The sequence below is a fragment of the Sus scrofa genome, chromosome 1 (assembly GCF_054392235.1).
Source record: "Sus scrofa isolate SSC_HxYL_T2T_F1_AM1 chromosome 1, Sscrofa_HxYL_maternal_Yorkshire_Landrace_v2.0, whole genome shotgun sequence".
Classification (NCBI taxonomy): Eukaryota; Metazoa; Chordata; class Mammalia; order Artiodactyla; family Suidae; genus Sus; species Sus scrofa.
Window position 1 is genome coordinate 281,776,482 of NC_139383.1, and position 17,490 is coordinate 281,793,971.

The 17,490-nt window shown below is 54.7% G+C and overlaps 2 protein-coding genes across 8 annotated transcripts in view; one reads left to right on the forward strand and one right to left on the reverse strand.

Moving 5' to 3' along the window:
* Positions 1 to 6,730, reverse strand: part of ENG (endoglin) — a 33,988-nt gene extending 27,258 nt beyond the window's left edge. For 5 of the 7 annotated variants that reach the window (XR_014836492.1, XR_014836478.1, XR_014836477.1 and 2 more), the window contains exon 1: positions 6,326 to 6,699. Coding sequence is in view for 3 of the 7 variants with exons in the window: in XM_005660449.4 (XP_005660506.2) it covers positions 6,326 to 6,392 (67 nt within the window). In the remaining 4 variants the exon portion in view is untranslated. 7 annotated transcript variants of the gene reach the window in all.
* Positions 1 to 17,490, forward strand: part of STXBP1 (syntaxin binding protein 1) — a 775,650-nt gene that overhangs the window by 221,063 nt on the left and 537,097 nt on the right. The window lies entirely within an intron of this gene.

Sequence of the window (17,490 nt, forward strand, 5' to 3'; positions counted from 1 at the left end):
GATCAGATAAGAGGTCCATTTATTTTGGGGCCTTTTCGAGTCCTGGCCGCCCCCACCCCGCAGACGAGAATGGGGAGACAGGAGGGAGTGTGACGCCCGGGGCCCGTCTCCCGGAGCCGGAGGCGGGCCCAGACAGAGCTGAAAACAATCCCCTGGCACCAAGGGAAACTCCAGGGCCTCCTGGGACCTGGGTTGTTGGAGGCGCCGCTGGGGGCCTGGGTGACCCTGTGAGAGACCGACCGACTGACCTGGAGCCACTGCTCTGCCTCTGTCCCCTCCCTCTCCGCCCCCACAACCCATGAGCACAGAGCCACCCTGGGGACTTTCCAAATGGCTACCCCAGCACCTGGGGAGGCTGAGTGGATAAGAGTCAGGCCAAGCCAGCTCTGGAGCCAGAGGGTCTGTGTGGAATCCCAGCTCTGCCTCTTAAAAAGCCAATCACCATGAGCAAAAGCTTCATTCTCTGAGGCTGTTTCCCCATGTGCAGAATAGCTGCCATCATGCTTACCGGGCACCAGGGACTATTTTGAGGTGTTCCGTGAGTTTATTCATTTGATGCTCACAGCAGCCCTACAAGGTGGGTACCAATGTTATAACCATTTGACACATGGGGAAGCTGAAGATTAAGGAGCTGCAAGAATTAGCCTGAAGGTCCCCAGCAGTTATGTGGCAGGGCCTGGATTGGAATCCAGACAATCCAGCTCTAGGGCCCAGCACCCCCTTTGCAGGCTGCGTGAGGCCACCCACGTACAGAGCCTGGCACCCAGTAAGTGCTCTGGACCCCGTAGCTGCGACTATTTCTTGAAACCAGAACAGATCCTTTTTAAGGATCTTTTCTGCTTTTTCTCTTCTTCAATCACCCAGCCTCCCTTTGCTCCTTTCAGGGGCCAGTCATGGCCTCACAGTTCTCCCTGCTTTCAGCCCACGACTGCCCCTGGGCCTGGCCACCAGCGAGGCCTCAGCACTCCCTTCTCCAGTCTGTCCAGGGCTGCCCAGTGCCCACGGGTAAGGCCACGCTCCACAACCTGGAATGGAGTTTAAAAGTGCAGGGATCTGATAGATGCGGAAGGTTCAGATCCTGATTCTGCCACCTTCCAGCTTCCTTCCCACACCTTGGTGTTATTATCTATAAAACGGGGGTGGTAATCCTCAAAATACCTTCCTCAAAGTGTTGGCCGGAACACTGGTCAGTTGACGCATGCACAGTGCTAAGCAGGATCCTGGTTATTTATGTTCAGCAATGGGGAGATGGAATTTTTCCTTCAAACACACCTTGTTCCTTGCCTTTGCCATGGCTTCTCCCAGACTAATGGGCTTCCTTTTTTTTTAAGGGCTGCACCTGCAGCATATGGAAGTTCCCAGGCTACAGGTGCAGCTGCTGGCCTACACCACAGCCATAGCAATGCCAGATCCTTAACCCATTGAGTGAGGCCAGGGATAGAACCCAAATCCATGGATACTAGTCAGGTTCATTATCACTGAGCCACAATGGGAAACTCCTGGTCTTCCTTTATTTGACCACTTCTGTTCAACTCCTATTCATCCTTCAAAACCCTATTGTGAGAATCTTCTCATCAGAACCCATCCAGTTGTGCTCTATGTGAGAGGGCCAGTGTAGGTTCAGGAAAGGGACCAAGTGTGCAGGGTGGGAACGTCTGGCATCGTCTCCCCAGAGACAGCATGGTGTATGGTAAGGCCTGAGTTCCATCTACTCACTTCTTTTTTTTTTTTTTTTGTCTTTTTGCCCTTTCTAGGGCTGCTCCTGTGGCATATGGAGGTTCCCAGGCTACAGGTCGAATCTGAGCTGTAGCTGCTGGCCTATGCCACAGCCACAGCCACAGCCACGCCAGATCCGAGCCACATCTGCGACCTACACCACAGCTCACGGCAACGCCGGATCCTTAATCCACTGAGCAAGGCCAGGGATCGAACCCGCAACCTCATGGTTCCTAGTCGGATTCGTTAACCACTGAGCCACGTTGGGAACTCCCGCATCTGCTCATTTCTGAGCTGTGTTATTCCAGCAAATTCCTTCAGCTGGAGAATGGGGGTAACAGGAGTGCCTGCTTCATCAGGCTTTTATGAAGGTTAAGGCTGACAGTGCACATGACAAGCCTAGAGCAGTGGCTGGCATTCAGTAAGCACTGAATCTGTGTCACCTGTCGTATTTGTCTCTTCAGCCCCACCTCTGTCACGGACATTGAAGTCAGCTCAGCCCTGGATGAGAGTCCTCTTCAGCTGCCAGGGCTGAGGCCCCAAAGCTGGGGCTGGAGCTAGAAGGAGGGGCCCAAAGCCAGGGCAATCAGGGATCCAAGCCTCCCAGGCCCAGGCCACCAAAGGTGCTGGAGAAAGAAGCTGGGTTGAGGAGCAGACAGCCTGAACCTGTCACTTGTCTTGAGCCTCAATTTCCTTGTCTATAACCTGGGCATAGAGACACAGGGCTGCCTGATGCCTTGGGGACACAGAAGAGCTGGTTCTCTCCCCGCCACCCCTGCCCCCGGTCAAGATCAGGTCCCCGAGCAAATAAATAGACCAGGCTAGACCTCAGAGGGCCCAGTGGTGACCCACCTGCAACCATGAGAAACAGATCCATTCTTTCTCTCCCTTTGGGTCTTAGTGTCACCATTGGTCTGGCCGAAGTGAGAACCTTAGTGGTCATGCCCCCTTGCCCCCCGGGACACACTGTCCCCAGGGGGCCATTGTCTCCTGGATCACACAGCTCCTGCTCCAGCCTCTTTTTCCTCCTGGCAACTGGGAAGCAGGCCCAGGGCAGGTTCTGAGAGATGGCAAAACTGTGGTTTATACCCCACATCCCTAGCCCGGTCTTCAGACAGTCCCAGGCCCTCATCCAGGGGGCTGGCAGCAACGGGGACTCCAAGTCACCCCTCCACCCCATCCTCCAGAGAACACTCATCCACATTTAGGAAACACTCTTTGATCCCAGCCACCCAGCCTGGGCCACGCACCTCCACTTCTGGGACTCCATCCAAGCGAAATACTCCAAAATACAGGAAAAGGTGCATGTACCAAAAACGTGCATCATAGTAGTATTTATAACTGGCCCCAAAGGGGAAACCACCGAAATATTCAACAATAATGAATTCACTAAGCCAATGATGAGATGGCACATCCAAAGAAGAGAATATTCTATGACAGAACACTGTAAACCAGCTATAATGGAAACAATTAAAATCATTATACAAACTAAAAAAAAAATAAAAAAAGGATGGGACCTGGTGAATGGTCTAGGATCCACTGATATTAAATAGAGCAGTGGTCCCCTTTGCATCCCACCATACCTAACAAAAAAGATAAAATAAAATAAAGAGGAGAATATTCTAGAAGCACAATGGGATGGTTTTGGAATCCATGTGACAACATAGAAGAAAACTTCTGGGACGTCAGAAGAGTACACAAGAGCTCCAAATTTGATCCACCTGCATTAAAATTAAACAGCTAGACAAAAACTAGTAAGCAGTCCTCCAGCGTGCTAACAATGCCGGTATTAATAAGGGAGCCAGGGAGGTCATTTTTCCCCCTCTTAACTATTTTCTTTAAGGAGCCAACTAAAGTGAATATCTGGTTAAATGACTTTTTAAAAATCTCTACGTGTTTGTCCTTTATTTTATTATTTTATTTTTTGCTTTTTAGGGCTGCACCTGCGGCATATGGAGGTTCCCAGGCTAAGGGTCGAATTGGAGCTGCAGCTGCCGGCCTACGCCACAGCCACAGCAACGCCAGATCGGAGCCGTGTTTGCAGCCTACACCACAGCTCACGGCAACACCAGATCCTTAACCCACGGAGTGAGGCCAGGGATCGAACCCGCAACCTCATGACTACGAATTGGGTTCATTACTGCTGAGCCACAACAGGAACTCCTACATGTCCGTTCTTTACAAAAAAAAAAAAAAAAAAAAAAAATCTAACAGGACAAAATAAAAAGTGCGTCTTGGAAAGTGAGAATCCCCTAGAGGAACCTGGTGCTAAAGAGCAGGGACGTTGGGGTTTTTCTTTGTGTGTATTATGTGTTATCATTATTTTATTCTTACAGAAATGGAGTCATTGCTGTCTGGGCGCCTAACGGTGTGTTCCCAGACATACATGCATAGCCCTGTAGCTCTCAGATCTATGGCTTTTTCTTGGTAGTAGCTGTGTGCTATTCCCTTGCCTATAATCCATGTCGTGGGGCCCAGGCTGGCAGACACGGGGTGTTTCCAGTTGTCTGGTTTTGATTACAGATACCTATGCACTAGACATCTTTACAGAGCTGGGCAGGTGACGGCATGGCATTGGCGTGACCAACTAAGTAAGTAGGTTACACACGTTACAGTTTTGAGAGATTCTGCCAAGCTGTGTTCCTAGAAGGCTGGACTCAGGTTTGGGGACCTGTTTGGTCCCCTTTTGACCCCCTCCAGCTTGCCTGAGTCCCTAGCACTCCTACCCCCTCCCCTGGCACAGAGATCAGGCTTCCACCTCTGGGCCCTGGTCCCCACCTGCCCTCCACGGACCTCCATTTCCCAGACTGTAAGGGAGATGGGTGCCTTGGAACGATGAGCCCTTGAGTCTCTGGGTGTCAGAAGCTCCTCGCAGGAGCAGATGGATATGTTATCTGGGGCTTTTCCAACTGGCTGTTAAACACAGGCATTATTCAAAATTAAATTGCAGAAGCTTCCAATTAAAGAAGTGTGCATCTATGAGAGTCATAAACATCAAAACTGATTACTTCCTCATTATTTTATCCCCTTTTATCTGTGCGCCTGAGGTTATCGACACCTGTTGTATCCGTGTGGTGGAAAGAGCAGATAAATGTATATTACTGTGCGGTGGCCCCGACGCCGTGTCTGGGGAGCTGGTAGCTCGAAATCAGCCGAGTGGGGACGTTTACACCAGGGCCATTGACAAACATGGTCTCCCCACCCCCCGCACCCCGCTGTTAATAATTTACCAGCACACGGCTGCCTTCCACCCGACACAGCCAGACCCTAACGATCTGGGCCCATCTTTCACCGATGACCTGGAGGAAGAGCAGGATCTCAAGCTAAGAAGGCTGGGGCTGTGGGAGGAAGGCAGGGCAGCCTGGAGGCCAATGGTGGAGCTCAGGTGGGGCTTCTGTCTGAGCGGGTCCCAGCCTCCACTTCCTCGCCTGTCAAATGGGACCATACAGGCCGCCATCTTGCTGGGTGATCGGGAGCTGAACCAAGACAGGGTCAGAGCCAGGGTTCGAGGGAGCCGCCGGGGCAAATCCCCGCTGGGCCACTTCATGTCTGCGACTGGGTTTCCTGTCTGTCAGTGAGGCCGGGGTAAGAGCTTTACGAATGGAGGATGAGGGGTTTTAAAATGCTCCGGGGTAGGGGAGGGTGGGAGAGGGGCGGCCAGGCCACCACCACTGCCACCACCACTTTTCCCATCCTTTCCCCTCACCCCAGATCCTTCAGGGAGGTCCCTGATGTCCCAGAGGAGAAGGGCCGTCCACGAGGCCATGCTGGGGCTTTAGGTGGCTGAGGGACCCGGCACAGGGAGACCCACAGTGAGAGCGATGAGGGCGCCTCTGCCTGCCCCTCATCTGGTCATTTTGGAAGACAGCAGAGGCCACGATGGCCCGGAAAAGCCCCCAGGCTCAGGAGCCTCTGCAGAGCCCTGCATCCGGCCTGTGCCCCCATCTCAGTGGCTTCTTGCGAGACCAGAGGCAGAGAGAGGGCTCGGTCTGTCTGAAGGGTTTGGGTCCCAGGGAAGGGGAGAGTGGAGGGTTTTAAAACTAATCATAAAACAACAACAGCATAGACACGAGCAGCCGGCCTGAGGGGTCTCTACAAGCACCGCCTCACCACCGACTTTCCCCACAGCCCTAGGGGAGTTCTGTGACCACCCCGCTTGGCTCAGAGGCCCAAAGGCCATCCCCCAAGATCACACCAAGTAAATAACATGAGATTTGAACCCAGAGCCCACATTCTGACTGTGAGGCCATGCGTCCCCCCTCCCCACACGTTCCTTAGATGAGACACTTAAGGCCCAGAGAGGGCAAGAGAATCTCCAGGAGCTGCCCAGCACGCTGGGACCTGGGCTTCCTGGGGAGAAACTGGACGTAGCTGGGAGGGCACAAGCCAGAGGCCCTGGTTAAGGAAAATAACTCATCCTTGTCTGCCTGAGTCTATAAGGGCTGAAGGTTCTGGTCCTGCCAAATCAGGATAATTTGTCACCCTATGGTACCCCCAGGACAGGAGCTCAGGGCACAGGAGCTCAGGGCACAGGGAGGCCAGGAATACTTGGGGCCTGGTCTGTGCCCCAGGGGCCAAGTCTCCCCACCCCGGGTCCCTGGACACCTACCTGTGGGGCCGAAGCTGCAGACGGCCAGCAGCAGGGCGATGGCCTGGGGGAGCATGCCACGGTCCATGCTGTCCACCCTGGGGTCTGTGCGCTGGGCCTTATCCGGTGTCCAGGGGCAGGGCTGCCGACGGGCGCGGGGGCCGGCGTGGGCTCTCTCGGGGACCCAAGGGGAGCAGGCAGCTGGAGCGACAGCGTCCCTGCTCCAGCCTTCTGAGGTGGCGGCCGAGGGGTCAGGAGAAGTGGGCACGAGAGCGCAGGAACGGGCCGGGGGTCGCTGGCCAAAGGATGAGCGGGGAGGGGCGGCTGGGCCTCCGTGGACGGCGGTGGCGGCGGCGGCCGGCCCGGCCTGTGGATGCGGATGGAGGCTGGGGTCTGACCGGCAGCAGTGGGGAGCTCCCGGCTCATCCAGCCTGGCCCGGGGAGGCAGGAAATGCGCTTCCTTAGAGAAGGGGCCGGGCCAGGCGGCCTGCCAGGCGGGGAGAGGAAGTGCCACGGGCTTTGTCGCTGGGTGGGGGGCCCTGGGGCGGGGGGGGGGGGGCATGGGGTGGGAGGACCCAGGCTCCAGGCTTGTCTCCCTACACACCCCACCCTCCCTCCCATCGCACCCTCTCCGGGACTGGCTGGTGGGGAGCGTCTGGCAGCCCCCACAGGGCAGATGCAAAGAATCATCCCAAGAGCCCACCAAGGGGGAACGTTCGGGGGCCAGGTTTGGCCAAGGTGCTTCACGGGGAACAGCTTAACTCACTGTTCCCATTTTGCACAGGAGGAGACCGAGGCCTGATGCGGTGAGATAACTGGCCCAAGAAGATGGAGGAGTTGGGATTTGAACAGGGCTCACTGGGCACCCCAGCTGGTTTACATTAAGTGTGACGCTGGGCTGGTGTCCCCTTGTTTTGTAAGCAGGAAAACTGAGGCCCGGGATAGGGGAGGAACGCTCCCGAGTCGGCACAACCCAGCAGCTGGGGCTGAGGTCTCAGGGCCCAGAGAGGACAGGGGACGTGCCCAGGGCCATGCACTTTATGTCTGCCCTCTCCAAGCTTGGAAAATCCTTCAGGGACCAAAGACATCCCAAATGAAGGAGGACACACGTGCATGGCATTTCTGGAGTAGGATGGCCCTGGGTTCTAGACCGCACTGTGCTTGCTCTGAGCTGTGGGATCCTGAGCAAGGGACCTCCAGCCTCAGTCACCCTGCTCGTAAAGTCGGGTACACCCCCGCCTTCTTCACCAGGCTGTTGTGGGATTTCCATGGGCCTGGCGCTCCGGAAGTGCTCCCACATCAGTGCTCCCTGAGGTTGGCAGACAATCCCAGAATTGACCCTCGTTCATCTTGCAAACAGTGAGTGGCCTCCAGGGAGCTGGACACAGGTAGTGCTTTGGGTCAGACTTACGTGCTCAGGGAGGCTCGGAGGAGGAAGCCCCAGTTGCCTGGAGGAGGTGGTATTCAGGCCTGGCCTGCCCAAGACTGGGCAAGTTGTGTGTGTTGTGGGGGGGGTGGGCAGAAAAAGAGGTGAGCAGGGCATGTCAGGCAGGGGACCAGCCTGAGCAGGGGCACAGAAGCAAGAAGTGGCCGACCACCATGGGACAGCCAGAGGCACAGTGGGGACAGGAAGCCTGGGGAGACAGACTCTGGCCCTGCTCTGAGAGGGGGTTCTTTTTTTTTTTTTTTTAGAAATAGACTCAAGGAGTTCCCGTTGAATCCAACTAGGAACCATGAGGGTGCGGGTTCGATTCCTGGCCTTGCTCAGTGGGTTAAGGATCCGGCGTTGCCGTGAGCTGTGGTGTAGGTCACAGACGCAGCTCGGATCCCACGTTGCTGTGGCTGTGCTGTAGACCGGCAGCTGTAGCTCCAATTAGACCCCTATTCTGGGAACCTCCATATGCTGCAGGTGTAGCCCTAAAAAAAAAAAAAAAAAAAAAAGGCAAAAAAAGAAAGAAATATACTCAAATTTATTTGTTAAGTAACAGAGGAAATACTAAAAGAATTGAGAGTTGAGGCAGGTGGTGGGAGTCAGGGCTGGGAGCAGTGTCGTTAGAAGCTGTGTGGGGCAGCTCGGCTTTTCAAGCTCCAAATATGTATTACGGATTTCAAAGTTGAAGTCAAGGACCTTGAAGTGTCACACCCTTTCTCCTGTGTCCATGCTGAGTCCCCGAGGCTGGATGTCCAGGATCAAGGTGGCACCCGTGTCAGGTCGGATGAGAGTTCTTTCTTGTGGGTCCAGATGCTCTTACCTGGCACAGAGGACGGGAGGGAGGGAGAGATGGAGGTGAGAGGGGGTTTTTGAATGCCTGGACTTTATCCTGAAGGCCACAGGGAGTCACAGAAGGTTCTGGAGCAGCAGGAGCCAGCAGCACAGGCTTTGAGAAGACAAATCTTTCCATGTGCTGTGGGGACCCACAGGGGTCATAGAACCAGGGGTCTTCCTCTTTACACTCCTAGGGGGTCATTGATGGAGAAATCGAGGCCCCGGGGAGGTAGGAGGAGGCAGGAGCCCGGGTGCCCCTGGAGGGAGCAGAGGGCAGAACAGGAGTGTGTTTGTCTCTGCAGGAGCTGACACCCTGCCGGAAAGGGCGGGTGTGGCTCCTTGGGTGGGGATGGGGGAAGGGTCACTTGCCCAGCCCCGCTGCTGCGGCTGCGCAGCCAGGTCCCGGCCAGGCATGGGTGTGGGGTCACAGGAGACGCATCCTGGCCCAGTAGGCCAGGAAAGCCATGTCAGGGTGGAGGGAGCCACCCTGAGATTGGCAGCCCCTCTGCCTTTTCCTGCAGATGTGGAGACTGGGGGGGTGGGGGCACCACAAGGCCAAGGGGGCCTTCAGTGGGGGCTGGTGGGGTGGTTCTGAGGTTTCCCCAGGCTCCCCTAGCAGAGTCTGTGCCCCAGGGACAGTTAGTTAATCCAGTCCCAGGCTCTGTCCCAGGCCCCACCCTAGGCGTTCACCTTATCAGCTCCGAATCCTCACAGCCACCCCCCACACCCCAGGCCTAAGTCACACCATTGACGGAGGAGGAACTCAAGGCTCCCTGAGTTTGAGGGCCCAAGCCCCAAGCTCACTCCTCCCTGCTGCCCCCACCTGAGCTAAACTTGGAGAGGACAGAGCTCCCTAAAGCAGGGGGAGTTGTTATCCAGAACGGGTGTCAGGGCATCTGAGGCCAGAACATGGACCCCATGGGTGGTTCTTTTCCAACCCCCGCCTCCCACATCCCCCAGGCGGCGTAAATAAGACCCACTGGGAGTTCCCGTCGTGGCTCAGTGGTTAACAAGTCCAACTAGGAACCATGAAGTTGTGGGTTCGATGCCTGGCCTTGCTCAGTGGGTTAAGGATCCAGCGTTGCCGTGAGCTGTGGTGTAGATTGCAGACGCGGCTTGGATCCCACATTGCTGTGGCTGTGGTGTAGGCCGGCAGCTACAGCTCCGATTCGACCCCTAGCCTGGGAACCTCCATAGGCCGCGGGAGTGGCCCTAGAAAAGCAAAAAAAAAAAAAAAAAAAAAAAAAAAAGACTCACTGGGTTTCTCTAGAAAGCAGGAGAAGCTGCAGGTGGGCACCAGGCAGAACTCATAAGAAACTTCCAGGGAGAAAAAAAACCTACAGGCCACACTGGAGGGTCTGAAGCCTTGACCCCAGGTACCCGGGGAAGGAAGAAAGATTGGGGACCCCCAGGGTGGAGAGGAGGTCACCCTGAAGCTCCCAGGGCACCCTGAGCCTCCCCCCCCCCACCGCTGTGTGAGTCTCTCTGCTCCACCAGAAGCCCCTCGAGTGCAGGGCCTTTGATGCCTCTGTGCTGCGGTGTCCCCGGCACAGAGCCTGGGACCGTTTGGAAATTGAGATTTATTTACTGAAAGCGTCAAGTGCCCTGGAAGGTAAGGCAGGGGCAGGGCCGTGGGAAACACAGAGAGAGAGGTCTCGAACCTGCTTCCCCGGGGAAGAGGCCAGTCCCTCGGCCGTGCTGCCTGTCCCTAGGAAGTTTCGCGGTCATCCGGCCTTGCAGGTGTGGATGCACCGTGGGCTGGTGGCCTCTCATTTGCCCCCCAGGGGCTCGCCACATCCCACCGGACACACCTCCCTCCTCCCATCCCCTTCAGCCGGGCACAGTTCAGACCAGGAGTGAGGAGGAAGAGTCACCGCCAATTGGTGGCCTCTCTCTGTGGATGGCTACAGCCCCCACCCAGCCCCTCCACACAGCCTTTCAGGCCGAGGGTGGTCGTGGCCCCCACGCTGCCTGCCCAGGGTTCTGCACTGTCCCTGGGGCTCCCCTCCACCCTGCCGGCACCTGAGTCAACAGACCCTTTATTAAACTCTCCTCAGTTGATCCCAGAGGAGCGTGCCATCTGTTTCCTGCTGGGCTTGAGCTGATACAGATGTTTTCAGGTGCCTCCTATCCACACGCCAAAGAGACATGTGGCCAGTGGCCAGGCACCTCTGCTTGGACCTCAGAGCAGGCAGGTGCACAGAATCTGCTCCTTCCTCCTCCGGGCTGGCCCGGGAAGGCCAGGGCCACAGGAAGGGATGGAGCACGTCTACACTGGCCAGCACGTCTACGCTGGCCGCTGGCCACCAGAGGAATTTTATGTAGCCCCCTAGGGACGCCCCTCTGAGGCGCTGGTCTGTCTCCAGCTCCTGCCTGGAGCCAGGGGCTGTTGAAAACAGCAGGGCCTGACCCCCAGGGCAAGGGGGTGAGATCGAGGTATTGAGGCTCTGCCCTGGTGGCTTCGGGCAAGACCTTAATATATTCTGTCTGGGTCTCAGTTTCTCCCCCTGCACAATGGGAGGGCAGCCGGCTGGCCTGACGCAGCTCAAAGCCTTGGAGAACAACAGGACGCACCCCACGCTTCACCCACTTGCCCACCCCGGTGCCAAACGCCACCTGGTCGCCACTTTCACTGGCTGAGACGGTCAGGTTGTCATTTTACAACGGAGGAAGCGGTGCAGGACAGCAGGGCTGAGGAGAAGCAGAGGGTTCTTCACATCCAGGCCTGCCTTTCCTCTCTTGGCTTCCAGAACATTCCATCCTGGTTCCCCTCTCACCTGGTCACCTTATCTGCCCCCTCACGTATCTATCTCCCCATCCTCCCATGCTCAGGCCCTGGACCTCTTCCCGTCTCTATTGACCCTCATTCCCAAGTCAAGGTGTCTCACAGCTCTGTGGCCATGGCCTCATGTTCCAGCACAAACCTTCAGACTCAGGCTCAAATAATTGAAACCAACATTTTTGTGAACCGATCCATACCCTTAGGATGTGCGTCCATCCTGTTCTATTTTCTTTCCAAGACGGATCACAAGCCCCTCTATTGCTTTTATTGTCTACGGATGGCTCTTGGCCATAGAATATAACGTCCTAAATGCTCGAGACTCCAAGCGTAGACTTGGAATCAATCTCCTGGGAGCTTCTCTCAGGCCCCAGGCCAGACCTGCTGAATCAGAACCTGCCTTTAATCTCTATCCCCAGGGCACGCAGGTGCACGTGCAAGTTTAAGAAGTCCGGTTCTTGGCGCCTTCCTTCAAACAGTTTTAAATAACATCCCAACTTTGTGTCTCCAGCCAGAACTCCCCCAGGCTCCTAATAAGCAGCTCAGACCTCACGCATCCCAAACCGGTCTCTATTCAGCCTCTGCCAACCTCCCCCTGCCTCAGTCTCCCCATCTCAGACCCTGGCAGCTTAAGACTTAAGGGTGACCTTGACTCTTTCGGTTATGCCCTTCATCCAACCAACAATAAGCAAATCTTCTTGGCTCCTCCCCCAATTACTCATGGTTTGTGGGGTTCCCACCACCACACCTACGGCTCTGCTCACCACCAGCACCTTCTGGAATATTGCTGTTACCTCCTTACTGGGTTTCCTTGCTCCCAGCCCTTTCTGCAAGTCCGATTTGTTCCTCCTCTGCTCAGTGCCCTCCGAAGGCAACCATCTCACTCAGTGTGAAAGATAGAGTCGGAGTTCTCATCGTGGCTCAGTGGATAATGAATCTGACTCGTATCCACAAGGACGCAGGTTCAATCCTTGGCCTCGCTCAGTGGGTTAAAGATCTGGCGTTGCCATGAGCTGTGGTGTAGGTTATAGACAAGGATTGGATCCTGCATTGCTGTGGCTGCGGGGCTGGCCGACAGCTGCCACTCCGATTCGACCCTTAGCCTGGGAACCTCCATATGCCATGGGTATGCGGCTCTAGAAAAAGAAAAGAAAGAAAAGGTAGAGCCCCTCAAATGGCCCGTGAAGCTCCCCATCCCTCTCAACTCTGCTCTTCCCCCACTGGCTCAATCTACTCCCGCTGGTCTCCTTGCTCTTCCTTGAACGTACCAAGCACATGCCCACCTCAGGGCCTTTGCACTTGCTGTTCCCTCTCCCTGAAACTCTGCTCTCCTGGATAACCACAGGGCTTGCTCTTCATTTTTTAAGTCATAGATCAAATGACATATGATTTGGCTTCCACTGCATTTTTAAATTTTATTAGTTTTTTGGCCAGGCCTGTGGCACATGGAAGTTCCGGGGCCAGGGATTGAACCCATGCCACAGCATGATCCAAGCCACAGCAATGACAATACTGAGCCACCAGGGAAGTCCTCCGTAGCATTTTTTTATTCATTTATAGTTTTTTTTTTTTTTTTCCTGGCAAGATTGGCAGTGTATGGACGTTCCCAGGCCAGGGAATGAATCCAAGCCACAGCTGTGACCTCTGCCGCAGCTGTGGCAACACCAGATCCTTAACTCACTGTGTGTAGCATCCGCCCGTGGCATTTAAAGAAGTTTCTTTCTTTTTTCATTTTTTTTTTAATCTTTTAGGGCCACACTTGCAGCATATGGAGGTTCCAAGGCTAGGGGGTGAATTGGAGCTGTAGCCACCAGCCTACACCGCAGCCACAGCAACGTGGGATCTGAGCTGCATCTGCAACCTACACCACAGCTCACAGCAATGCCGAATCCTTAACCCACCAAGCGAGGCCAGGGATCGAACCCATGTCCTCATGGATACTAGTCAGGTTCATTAACCACTGAGCCACGACAGGAACTTCCCCCATAGCATTTTAAATAGCCCTCTTCCCACACCACCAGTTGCTCCCTGGGCACATTCACCAGCTGACATACTATTGTTCACTTTGTCTCTCTCCCTCTCTAGACCAGAAGTTCCACGAGGCCAAGGGCCTTGCTGTGCTTGCCGCTGAATCCCCATCACTCGGAACGGTGCTGGCTCATGACAGGTGTTCAATACGTGCTCATGCCATAAAGGAATGGACTTAACCACTGGGCTACACAGCCTGGGGTGTCATAGGCTGTGATTCTGAGTCTCCAGGATGTGGGTGTTGGGGTTGTTCGGAGCCCAGGGACAGGAAGAGGACGAATGAGTCCCCAAGAGTACAGGGAGGTGACCAGGGACAGTGGTCCCACCAGACTCTATTCCGGAAGAATGAAATGCCTCAGAGTCTCCCTCTCTTTCCCTGGGGAATGGTCCCAGTACCCGGTGTTCCCCGAGGTCTAGAGAGCCCGGGAAAACCACCTAGAAGGCAGGAGGATTCCACAGGCCAGGATTCTAGATCCTCTGAGTTGTCGGCATCCCGAGATCATAGAAAGGGTAACTGAGGCACCCCATGAACCACGGTGGGCAGCAGAGGCAGGAGACCCTGCACCGGAATCCCAGGAAATTGGCAGAAGCAGGAGAGACAGGCTAGGGTCTAGCCCTGTGATCCTGCCTCGCTGTGTGACCTGGGGCAAGCCACGCAACCTCTCTGAGTCTGCTTGCCAGAGAAGAAGCCCTGTGCTTGCAGGCTGCGCATGTCCAGTAGGGCTTTACACCCGCCCCAAAAGCCCCCCCAACCGTGGAGCCGCCAGGCTTTCCTGTTTACTTGAGGCCCCTCTCGCGGCTGGGAGGCGACAGCCTTGGCCTCCTCTGCTCCCCGCTTCCTTCCTCTCCCACTTCAGCACCTCCGGCCAGGCCCCCAGGGCCCCGAGGCCAAGACTTAGGGGCGCATTCCATGGGGGGGGCATCTGAGGACACCACCCCAGAGGCCCTACCTGGAAGAATTCCCTCTCTGAGACCCCGAGGTAACAGAAGTGCTGGACCAGTCCTCTGGTTAGAATGTTCTGGCACCTTGGGAACAATGATAGCCTGAAGTGTCCCCAGGGAAGGTGAAGAGTGTGACAGCATCTACTGCCTCGGATCCAAGGCCACGCCCACTGCTCAGCCCACCACTAGGGGAAGAGCACAGGCTGACCCTAGTGATGCCCCTGGGCCACGCCATCCCCAGCTCCCGCCTCCACAGGGCAGGTCCACTCTGAGCCCCCCAAAGTGTGGACCGAGGACCAGCAGTTGGGGCCTCCCCCCCAAACCAGACCCGCTGAATCAAAATCAGCTTTTTTTTTTTTTTTGGTCTTTTTAGGGCCGCACCCACAGCTATGGATGTTCCCAGCGGCAGCAACATGGCATCCAAGCCTCATCTGCAACCTACACCACAGCTCATGGCAATGCTGGATCCTTAACCCACTGAGCGAGGTCAGAAATCGAACCCGCATCCTCATGGATGCTAGTCAGGTTCGCTAACCACTGGGCCACGATGGGAACTCCCCAGAATCAGCTTTTTTTTTTTTTTTTGTCTTTTTTCTATTTCTTTGGGCCGCTTCCACGGCATATGGAGGTTCCCAGGCTGGGGTTGAATCGGAGCTGTAGCCACAGGCCTATGCCAGAGCCACAGCAACGAGGGATCCGAGCCGCGTCTGCAACCTACACCACAGCTCACGGCAACGCCGGATCGTTAACCCACTGAGCAAGGGCAGGGACTGAACCCGCAACCTCATGGTTCCTAGTCGGATTCGCTAACCACTGCGCCACGACGGGAACTCCCAGAATCAGCTTTTTAATAAGACCTAGGAAGATTCCTGCTCAGGTTAAAGCTGGAAGCACTGCAGGTCTGACCAGCCTGCCAGGCTATCTCTACAGCAGCTTGGGCTGCTCCCAAAAAACACCCTTCCTGAGCCTCTCCTACTAGTTATTCCTACCCCAAAGCCTTCACCTGAATCTACAAAGCCTCTACACTCACTTGAAGTTTACAAGAAATTCAGGGGACGCAGGAGCGAGTTAAACAGCACCCCGAGGAAACAACAGATGAATCTGGAAGGAGGAATTTTCTGCAGGATAACTGGTTCCTTCACGGGCCAATATCCAAGAAAGAGAGGGAAGGACCTTCTGGGTAAAAGAGGTTAAATGGACATCCCAGCCTGTGGCCCTGGGTCGCGTCTTTGTTTGACTGAAAACACTTTTTTGGGGACGATTGGGGAAAGTTGCACGTGGTCTGATCATTATCTATCAAAACATTACTGTAAACCAGGGGTTCTGAGAACTCTGAGCTGTGGTTACACAGGAAAACGCCTTTATTTATTAGAGAGTCATTCTGAAGTCAGACTTCAGGGGCGAAATTTTTCCTGTCTGTAATTTACTTTAACATAGTTCAGCAAAAACTAAAACAACAAAGAAATATGGGGAAAGATTACCAATTACTCACTGTTGGTGGTGTGTCTATGATGTTTATTACATTATTGCCTCTAATGTTCAGTTCGTTTGAAAGTTTTCACTAGAGGAGTTCCCGTCGTGGTGCAGTGGTTAACGAATCCGACTAGGAACCATGGGGTTGCGGGTTCGGTCCCTGCCCTTGCTCAGTGGGTTAAGGATCCAGCGTTGGCGTTGCCGTGAGCTGTGGTGTAGGTTGCAGACGTGGCTTGGATCCTGTGTTGTGGTGGCTCTGGCATAGGGTGGCAGCTACAGCTCCGATTAGGCCCCTAGCCTGGGAACCTCCATATGCCGTGGGAGCGGCCCAAGAAATAGCAAAAAGACAAAAAAAAAGAAAAAAGAAAAAGAAAGTTTTCATTAGAAATAAGGCTCTGGAGTCCCACCGGGGCGCAGTGGAAACGAATCTGACTGGGGACCATGGCGTTTCAGGTTCGATCCCTGGCCTCGCTCAGTGGGTTAAGGATCCAGCATTGCTGTGAGCTGTGGTGTAGGTCTCAGATGCGGCTGGGATCTGGTGTTGCTGTGGCTGTGATGTAGGCTGGCAGCTGTAGCTCTGATTCGACCCCTAGCCTGGGAATCTCTACGTGCTGCAGGTACGGCCCTAAAAAGCAATTAATAATAATAATAATAATAATATTAATAAGGCTCTTTCTGAGGCTCCCATTGCTCTTAGGGGAAAGACTAGCTACTTGAGTCAGCATTCAAGGCTCTGAAAGCCTGGGAGTTACTGCTGCAGCACAGCAGGTTAAGATGCGACATTGTCTCAGTGGCAGTGCAGGTTCGCCCCTGGCCTGTCGCAGTGGGTTAAAGATGTTCCATTGCCACACCTAAGGCATAGGCCGCGGCTGGGACTCAAGTTCAGTCCCTGGCTTGGGAACTTCCATATGCCACAGGTGCAGCCAAAAAAAAAAAAAAAAAAAAAAAATCCATGAGAATCAGGCCTCCACCACCTGCCAGGCTTGTCTCTCGCTGCTGCATCCCCTCTGGCCTGTACTCTAGTCCCTCTAAGGCCTCAGTTCCTCCTCACCGCCCCCCAACATTCAACTGATCCTCTCCACTTCCATGACTCCGCAGAGCTGTTCCCTCTACCCTTCCATGCCCTCTGTCTCATGGTGAAGCCAACTCCTAGGTATCGTCAAGGCCCCACTCCAGAGCTCCAGCTCAAGGAAACTCCTGCCACCAGAGGCCCCTCTGAGCTCTGTGTGCTGAACTGCCCAGAGCTGGTCTGGGTTGAGTGCGACAGATGGAGTTTTGTGGCCATGGCTGCCTTTGTTCCGGGAGCCACAGCACACTGGGCAGGGGACTTGTGGCCCTGTCTTGCCAGCATAGCAGTTGTTCCGGAAAGTTGCAGAATAAACAAATGTGAACGAAGGAAACCCTCAAAAGGAGTTTGTGGTGACAAGGATGGGGGGCTGGGGGGAGGGGTTCCTGGAACTGTTAACTTTTTTTGTGGGTTTTTTTTTTTAAATGGCCATACCTGCGGCATATGGAAGTTCCCAGCGCCAGTTCCTTTAACCTGCTGCACTAGGCTGGGGATTGAACCTGCACCTTGGCAGCGAGCCGAGCCACTGCAGTCTGCTTCTTAATCCATTGCACCAAGGGGAACTCCCTCAAGGGTTTTTTTTTTTTGTTTGCTTGTTTGGTTGTTTGTTTTTTTTTCCATGAATAAAGTGA